This window comes from Blennius ocellaris (genome assembly GCF_963422515.1).
Source record: "Blennius ocellaris genome assembly, chromosome: 15".
Classification (NCBI taxonomy): Eukaryota; Metazoa; Chordata; class Actinopteri; order Blenniiformes; family Blenniidae; genus Blennius; species Blennius ocellaris.
In genome coordinates this window covers 13,552,231-13,561,602 of record NC_137664.1, presented here as the reverse complement: position 1 = coordinate 13,561,602, position 9,372 = coordinate 13,552,231, and the positions used below count along the sequence as shown (strand labels likewise).

Here is a 9,372-nt window from a genome sequence, read left to right as displayed (position 1 = left end):
GTCAAAAAGCTTCCAAGACGACGCACAAGAAGAGCAGTGTTGTCCAGTCTTGACCCTGGAGGGACATCAGGTCCAATCAGATGAGCCGAAACACGATCGCTGGTCATCCGGGATCAGGACTGGACGCCACATTTTCACCTTCCTACTTCATGGGCGTTTCTCAATCTCCACGACGCGTCTCGGCTTCGTATTCCCGTCCCACTGAAGGTTTGCTCTCAAACACCAACAAGGACCTGGTTCCAGAGACTTCTCAGGCAGCTTCTCCAAAACAACCATGAGCCATCTGCAGGACCTTTTCAAGACCGTCTCTTCTAGACATATTTATATAACGATTCCACGAGTTGAGTATGACAAGCGTATGTGACAAATCCTGAGGACACGTTTGCCAATATGAGGGTTCGTTTGGGTGCTTATAGAGATTAACATTAATTTACCCCATTATTCCAAAGTCGCACATGCAGATTTACAACCATAACAATGGTTATATACACTACTTCTCTTGCGATCATGCAAATACTTCTGTATTTATCATCACCTCAGTTTGAAAGTGGAATCATTCAAGGTTGCAGTTTTCTTGCCGGTGTAGATTTTCCACCTAAAAAAAAAAAAAAAAAAAGGACACAGCCCCGAAGACGCATCTTTGCAATTGAGAAACATCCCATGATGCATAAAAGGTTTATCATGTGGCACAGTAACAACAAATTTGAATCAGTCGCGGCCGTTTTATGTTGTGGTAACATAAAATAAATAAGTCCCAACAGCCAGCCGGGTTGCACAATGAGATCTGCTTAAATTCTTTACAAGCCTTTCTCTCCAGGCTCTTCCAGACACAACACATCACATACACGTGAGAGAAAAAGGAAAACCGATCCATCCAGCCGAATAACTCCAGGCCAACAAGTATGTGTACATGTGCATGTGTGTGCTTGTGTAATGGTTAAGGTACAACAGTGACTTGATTGTTTGGAGGAATAACATTTGACCGGCTGGTTAGCTCCTCATTGCCTCAGTGCTCTCTCAAGTCCATAGGGATATTGCTTTTCCCCATTTCACACAAACATCCTCATGAACGACACAAACACACTCCAAGACTTACAAAAACACAACAGATATTCTGAGGAATTCATTTCCTAAACACAATAAAGGACATGTGATGCATTATGGTAAATATTTCTCTCTCTCACACACACACACACACACACACACACACACACACACACACACACACACACACACACGCACGCACGCAGATCTGGAAATGAAAAGGACACAAATCCAATTTAAAAAACAAACAAACAAAAAAAACTGTCCAGCCTGGAACCAAAACATGATACTGGGAAGAATGAGGGGTTCAGGTCTGAATGGGGATCTGATGTCCAAAAGCTGTAAACAGTCAGAAAGCCTTGCGACGGTTGGCAAACAACAGGAAGGGGTTGGGTTGCTATCAATGTACAGCTCCTCCACACTCTCATTCACCCTCCTTAAGCAGGCAAGCACAGAACCGTGACACTGGTGGGTGGAGAGGTGGAGACAGCCAGCCGGCTTTCAGCTCCGGTCAAACTCCCAGGGGTCAGTCACTCTCATCCGGATTCTGGGGATCTATGATTTTGACATGAGTAAAGGGGAAGAGGCCTCTCCGTCCGTTCACCTCTCCCTCCCACTGACCGCTGATGTTCATCCGCGTCACCTTCACAATGTCGCCAACCTGCAGAGAGGAGTACAAGACGAGGCGTTACAGAGACCATGGTCACATCGGTGTGAACAAGAAGCTGTGGTTGTTCTTCACAGAATTACATTAGCAGTGTTGCAATTCACCTCAAACATCTTGACAGAGGTCTTATTTACTGAATATTTGGCATCACGTTTTAAAACTATATAAAGGCATGAAATCCTCAATGTTTTAGTGTACCAATGTGATTAAAAAAAAAGACAAAATCCCTCCATCCAGACACAAAATAAACCAAGTTCATGTGTAAATGTAGATGGCAACCATAGCCTCAATAAATAAAACACAAAGAATCATCCTTTTTTGAACTGCCACATTGTGAATTATATTTATGATGAAGCATCTCAAACATCTGGGAATCAAATTGACCCAACAGCAGAGAATCTCTTATAAAGTGAGGGATAGTTGAAGACCAACAAACAATACACAGGGACACTTGTTACAAACTTGCTTTAAAGTTTAAAGGAAAGTTGCCCTGATTATCCTTGATTATGATGAATATTGACGTGAACTATGTAGAGCGCAATCTTGAATCCACTGAGATGCACCAGGATGGGCTGATTGTTGGTGTGTCAGATGAAAGTCAACATCCAAACTTGGGATTAAACACAGTGATCTTTTATTGATATCCAAAACTTAAGTGTCCAGTGCACTCGCACTCATTTTCCCCAATCATCCAGATGCGTACCTCGCTTCTTGCAGGTGGAACGCCTGACCAACAAAAAGAAAAATTCCCCCACATACCGCGCTGACATGGTGACATCTGCCACACTATGTGCCATAGATAAATACAGACATTCTACTCAAAAAGGTGAAGACAGGGAGGAAACACCGGTGTTCCATAATGTCAAATGTCATCATTCAGTGAATATTTCTCCTGAGAGTTGTCAATAACTCAAGTTCAAATACGTTTGACCACTAGTATTATATTCAGAGCAATCTCTGCACCAGAGTGATGGATCCGACTCAAAAACATGATCACATTCATGCGGGCAACACAACATGTCCCAGCTCACGCTGAACCACACGACCCGGAGGTGACATAACTTCTAGAGCGACTTTTAAAAATCCAACCAGAGTGTCAGACGATCCTGCTATGCTTCCCACAGATGACGGAGAAGCACGAAGCCGACACTCAGATGGTTTGTGACACAGAGTGTGACCCCAATCTGTTAAAGCCATATGTTCTTTATCAGGATTAGAAGTGAAAGTCTCAATCATCAAAAAAAAGAAAAAGAAAAAGAAAAATGCGTCAAAGCGACAATGCACTATTTGCATCCTTAACGCAAGGAGACTTCAAGGACGTCCACTGATGTTGATGCCATCTCTAATAATACTGCTTCATGACGCTGTGGACTGAGAGCTAAAAGGGAATTCACCTATTTCAAAGACTCATAATGTAATAAAATGAGATTACCATCACTTGCGTTCAATAAAAAAAAAAGAGGCTGCCAAATGGAAAGTTTCACCAGAAGTCAAATAGGGCTTTGATTTTTCATATATATTAAATAGTATCTCAACATAATTTAGGGATTAACTAGGTTGTCTGAAAATCCTTTTAATCTTTGCCCTGGGATTACAAGTATACATGCATGGCTGTGTGTAACTGCTTTAACAAAAGATATCCAGCAAAGACAAAATGACAAAGCAGGTTGCTGCTCCGGCTTATAAAAGAACCAAACAGCCTAAATGTCAAACCCAGAATTATCTGGGACACAACCTGATTTCATTTGCTTCTTGCTCCTCAAGTGAATAAATAATGAGTCAGTGCTTCTGAAGCCCTGAAGCTCCAAAGTAGCCCCACAACAAAAGCCAGAGTTTGTTTTTGGCAAGACGTCACAAGCTTTTCTTATGTCTCTACATTTAAAGTCAAAGGGGGGGGTAAAAAACACCCGATGATGATCACTGATACTCCGAGAACATGGCGAGATGAAAATGTGAAACTGAGATGTAAAAAAAAAAAAAAGAGAGAAGAAAAAAAAAACTAAGTCAAAGGGATTAATCAAAATGAGGATTGTGCTCCGACTGCATTAAGTTTTAAAATAAGTAAATACACCAGAGTAAACTCACATTTCTAATCTGTTATTGGGAGTTGGATTTTGTTTCTCTTCTCCAATAGAACCACAACAATAAAATATTAACTGGCATATAATACATTTGTCCTCAATTCTTCCATTAACCCAGTTTCATGATTTGAAATGAGATGCACTCTTATGTGACTTTTCAGGACAAATGTATTCAGCATACATCTGAGCCGCTTTCATAACAGTCCTTGCTCACAGTTCTATTGAAGTGGTGCTGCTGACTGGAGGCAGTGGACATTAAGGGAGGCGCCACAATAAGTCATATCATCATATTATCACAATAACAACACTAGTATCACGCTTTAGTAAAGATAATATCCGTACACTATACCGAGATACATCATGAAATTTTATCACCAGACTGATAACGTCACAGTCATGATAGAGCATTACAGTGTCATAACACTGGCATACGGATATTGTATATTATTGTCTTACAACATGATTGGGTTTAGTATATCATGATATATTATAATGATCAATCAATCCATATCCTTTTCAGAATCGCAGGGTGATGACGCTAATCCCAGTGAGGGCAGGATAAACCCATTACAGTTTGTCATAATAACCAACAAAACAACCGTTTCAGATGTTTTAGTCCTTTTTTTTTTTTAACAAGAGTAATTGTTGATTGGATTGTCAAATTGATGGAAGGGCTTGAATGATTCCTGTATTTGTGGTGTGATGACATCTTTCCATCTTATCATTTTTAATAAATGTGATAAATCATACCAAAATAATTTCCCATTTTTGCATCCCATCTAATTATCTCATTGATGGTTTGATAATTTTTGTATCTCAAAAAAAAAAAACGTTTTCTTCATATGTGAGATGAAACGTAAGGGAATTATCCTGGTGTCAATCAAAGCATGGAAGTGTGTGGGAGCTGCATCACAGGAACACATCTGTGATGTAGCGGTGGACGGGACTGCTGATCACATCATTTGTATTTTGGGTTAAATAACTGCACAGCTCTATTACCATTCATACAGCAAACCAGTAAATAGTAGCATTAGACCAGTCAAAAGCAAGCAACAAATCCTCTGATTCCAATAACATCTCTGGTATATAGAATTTGTGTGAAAATTAGATGCAGCAAAGGATTTTTTTTCTTAGTGCTTCTGTTTAATCCTGGGTAATCAAAAGCCCCACAGGCTTACTGGAGACTATACTACACTGCAATCCTAGTGCTAGTAGTGCCTTCATTTCTCAATTGTTGCTGGTGAAAAAAAGGATGTACTGGGATATTTAATTATTAAAAATTAAGCTTTTGTAGAAACAAACCTATTTCAACTTATTGAGCTGTTTATGTCCAGGCCATCTTTGAGCAGCACAATAAGTGTGCTTTGACCCTGCTTGAGAAAAGACTGCTTCTGCACAAATTGCATCTGAACTGAAACAGAAATGGTGCATTGGATTCACATGAAACGGCACTGGACATGCACTGAGACCCCTCATATAAAGACTATGTGGCATAAGAACATGCAAAATGACTTGGTTATCACTTCGTCACATCGCCTGAGAAGACACGCTCATTAACACGACATTCTTCACGCACATTTCAACCATGAATATCTGGCTCGTGAAGGTACATTGTTGTACTCGGCGAAAATGGACTGAAAGTCATTGTGATTAATCCAGATTTGCAAAAGCTCTTGCTGGGGGAATAAATCTTTCCTGAATTTCTTGTTCGAGTCGACATAAAAGTATTCAAATAGGAAAATTCTTGTGAAAAAGTTACTACTGTGACAGTTCAAACAAAGTGAAGTGGCACACGAGTTAATTTCAAGTCACTGAACGGCTTTGATACTTCATGAGTGCACTATGAAAATACAGAGAAGCATGAGAGCCAAATAAAGCTACATTTCAGTTTCAGTTCTCCAACGCTGGATTTGATTACCCTTTAGCGTACATTCCCCTGGTCTCATCTCTTCGTCTAATAACTGGCAGAATGGGTCAACATTTACTTATTACTTTCATCAAATGAACGGAGGCCTTCATCTCTCAGGCAGACGGGCTGTAGGCTAAAGAGTGTAAACAACAGACTGTTGACGTGCCACGTTGACCTACTGCAATCGCACCAGTGTCCATTTTTAGGTGACTTAGTTGCAACAGGAAACTTAGAGAGATGCGAAGTGCGGATCTTCAAGCAGCAGCACTGCTCACAAGATGTGCTCATGTTCCAGATTCACACTCGAGTGTCACACTTCCTCACTCATCTCCGCCCGCCTGGTGGACCTCCTACATACACCGGCTAATGTCAGTGAACGGCAGCACGACGCAGCTGGGATACCTTCCATTTTCATCTCTTCCCTGGGGGAATCACTGCAGCAGATATGCCACCAAAGCAGAGTGTTCTGGATCGCAGCGGTATTCCTGAGCGCCGCGTCACATGTTTCAACACGTTACTGCCTTCGGAGGAGAGCTGTGTTAGCTCGAATACACCGTTGAGAAATGCAACACATCTGTGAAAAGCAGCAGTGCTGTCAGAGCTACTGTCAGTGCAGCAGTTTGCTGGCTAGCAGGAAGTGTGAGCAAGAGCATAAATTATATAACTTTAAATGTATAATCGGTGGAAACTGAGCCGATCTATGGTCGGTCTTTTTAGTGCCTCAGCTGCATAAGTGTTGTTAAACAGTCAGACGCCGATTTGCATCATCATTCAGGGAAACAGGAGTTCTCATCCAGACAGACACCAGAATATGTTCTAACAATGTGCATCCGAGCTAAACTTGGTGAAAACGAGACCTGATTGGTCTGACTTCCATTGACTTGGAATTTCGTGGAAGTTGTGATGGCTGGAGCCAATCTGAAGTCAGGGGACACTTTGGACAGAATGCTTCGATTGCTCCTGACCTATGAAAAAACAATCTATCATCCGAGAAGAATGACCCAACAATGGACAACGACCACAGCTTTCAATGTTAGCACACGAAACTGAAGACTGCTGAATGCTAGAAAACAAGGATGTTGGATTTCTTAGGAAAACTGGATAAATTTAATCTGCAAAAAATGTTGCGACACCTCTGCAGGTAGCACTAAAAAATTTCCCTTCTGTCATTACTCATTTTTGAGCACTAAACCGTCTTGGTAAAATGCAGCATCATACGTAGAGATGGTGGAAGGAATCAAGATTTGACTTGTAAACAACATCTTCAGTTAAACGATGTAGTTGCACACTGTGTTTCAAGCAGCTTGGTAGAACTGTGGAGTCGAGCAATAAAGGGAGGCAGTGCAACTTTGAGTTGCGTAGCCTTTGCCAAGTCCTAATCCAGACACTTACTTGGCATGGAGATTTACTGCATTGGGTTACTTTGTAAACTCAAAAGTAGGACTGAACTGATGCTGGAGATGGTGGAAATCTGAAAAGGTCTTCATTATTAGAATATTTGTCAAACCAAGTGGTTTGACTGCAATCCAACAGCGTAATTAATACAGGTATCAGAGAGAATAAAGCAAAGTCACGTTACCTCTAGAGCAAGAGCTGTTTTGTCGTAGGCACACGGCACTCGTTTCTGGATGGCCTTCGCCATGACGGGGCCATTCTGCATGGAGGGTAGAGGGGCAATAACTGCCCCGGGTGTGCCAGAGGGCAATGGCAAAGGTGTCTGAGGCTGGGCGTAGGCATGGACAAGGGCGTGGGAAGGCTCGGGAATACCGTAGCTGTTGGAGTTGCGAGAGCCGTGGGAGGGCTGGTTGGGATGGGGCGATGGTCGTACCAATTTCTCCACATAGGGCACGGGGATCATCCCCACACGTCCATCTTTGTTCTTGGCGCTCCACCACTGCTCCTCTGGCTTCTCCAGAATGATGAGGATCTCCCCCTTCTTGAAGGGGAGGTCCTCTGCGTCACTGCCAGTGAAGTCATATAGAGTCCGCACATACTCCAGGTTCTCTTCGGAGCCGAGCATGGGCTGGATAGGGGCGCTCACTGTGCTTGGATACCTTGAGAGATTGTAACAAAGATGAGAGGTTATTATACATTGTCGGGTAGAGAATGTAAAAACCTCGGAGCCAATAAGATCAATAGGCTGACATTGAGTGATGGACTTCCGAACAAAAGGGTCAAAACTATATAATTTGTTCTACAACTTCTTGTATCAATTCCAAAACTAAACGCTCACATTTAAAAAGTCCTCAAACATTTTATATACAGTTCAATGGTCTTCACATTTAACTTCATCAGTATGCGTTTTCAATCCTGTTAATCCAACAATTGTTTACTTGGACATAATATAACAAATGCATTGTAACAATACAAGATAACATAAATGATAATTTATCCAACATGGTTAAGAGATATCTCACAGCTCCACAAAGCATAAATACGAAGCCTAATGTCGAGTAAACAAAGCAATGAAATCGTTGCATTTCTTGATTAATTCAGGGGAAACTTCTCCAAACGATGTTGAGTAGAAGCAAAGACAGGCTATGTGATTCATGTCCACTTCCATAGACAGTATTTAGGTTTTAAACAAAATTAAGAATAAACATAAATAAAAATGAATACATCTCATGTGAATTATATGGGGAACAATATGGACATTTTTAGACCGTTAGGGATATTCGTGTATATGGTGGATATATGAGTCACCAACATGTTGGCCTTGTGTACATTTTATGAATGGAAGACTGAGAAATGCACCTTTTTAGTCAAGTAATTTTACATATTTGTTGTCTTTCCTTCTTTGTTGGTTGATGTGGTATTATGGTTATTCTGTTCAGAATTGCCCATGATGCCTTATATGCATGGCACACACAGGAGATATGACCTCCCAAAAAACAAAACAACACATTTAACCTAAAAACATGTCGTCACTGATTTATCCAGAGCTAGAGTTAGTGGTTCAACACCAGCATCTGAGCCTGTGTTTGGTTTTCCAACCTGGTGTCTGGAACAGCAGTGAAGTGGACACGTGCTGCTGCTGGTCCAACTATTTTAAAATAATAAAGTAGGTGCTTCATGACATAAGCGGTCAAAGTGTGTCAAGTCCCACTAAAAATAGACAGCCTGTGCGAGTCTGGACGACGGACTCACCTGGGGGCTGGCTCGATCAGGGTGGTCGTGTCCAGGTAGTGGATCTTGTAGAACTCCAGGAGAGCCGGGAGGTGCTCGAACTCCTGGTCGCCTATCTTGAACCTCTTGCTGGGCAACGAGTTGATGATATAGTGGGACACTTTGGAGTTTTCAGACACCGACAGCACATAGTCCCCAGGGCAGGTGGACGAGTCTCGGACCAGGAACATCCCGTGTCTCTGTCCTTGTAACCGATTCTGCGCCTCGTGCCGGGACACGGGTCCGAAATACCAGGCGGAGCGATCGGACGAGTCAAAGCGAGCGGTGGACATCTCTGTGCACAAATAAGTTAAACTTGGCTAAAACTGCAAAGATTTAAAAAAAAAAAAAAAAAAGGCTACTCAATAAATTAAAAAATAAGTATATGCGTGGTTGCAATGGGCCAATCGCGGGAGGCTGTGGGGTTTTGAAGATGCAGGGCAGGGCACACTAAGCCCTGCTCGGAGGTTCTGAGTGTTTTCTGCAGGAATGCTGCAGGCTCCGAA

General features: G+C 42.0%; 1 protein-coding gene across 1 annotated transcript; it reads right to left on the bottom strand.

Annotated features, from left to right (window-relative positions):
• Window positions 1-1,222: 1,222 nt before the first annotated feature.
• crkl (v-crk avian sarcoma virus CT10 oncogene homolog-like) lies at window positions 1,223-9,162 on the bottom strand. Its single transcript, XM_080509826.1, has 3 exons — window positions 8,849-9,162; window positions 7,281-7,755; window positions 1,223-1,705 (listed from the first exon to the last, which is right to left on the bottom strand). Exons 1-3 carry the CDS (start codon window positions 9,157-9,159, stop codon window positions 1,571-1,573), a joined length of 921 nt encoding a protein of 306 aa, XP_080365952.1. The 5' UTR covers window positions 9,160-9,162; the 3' UTR covers window positions 1,223-1,570.
• Between the last annotated feature and the right edge of the window lie 210 nt (window positions 9,163-9,372).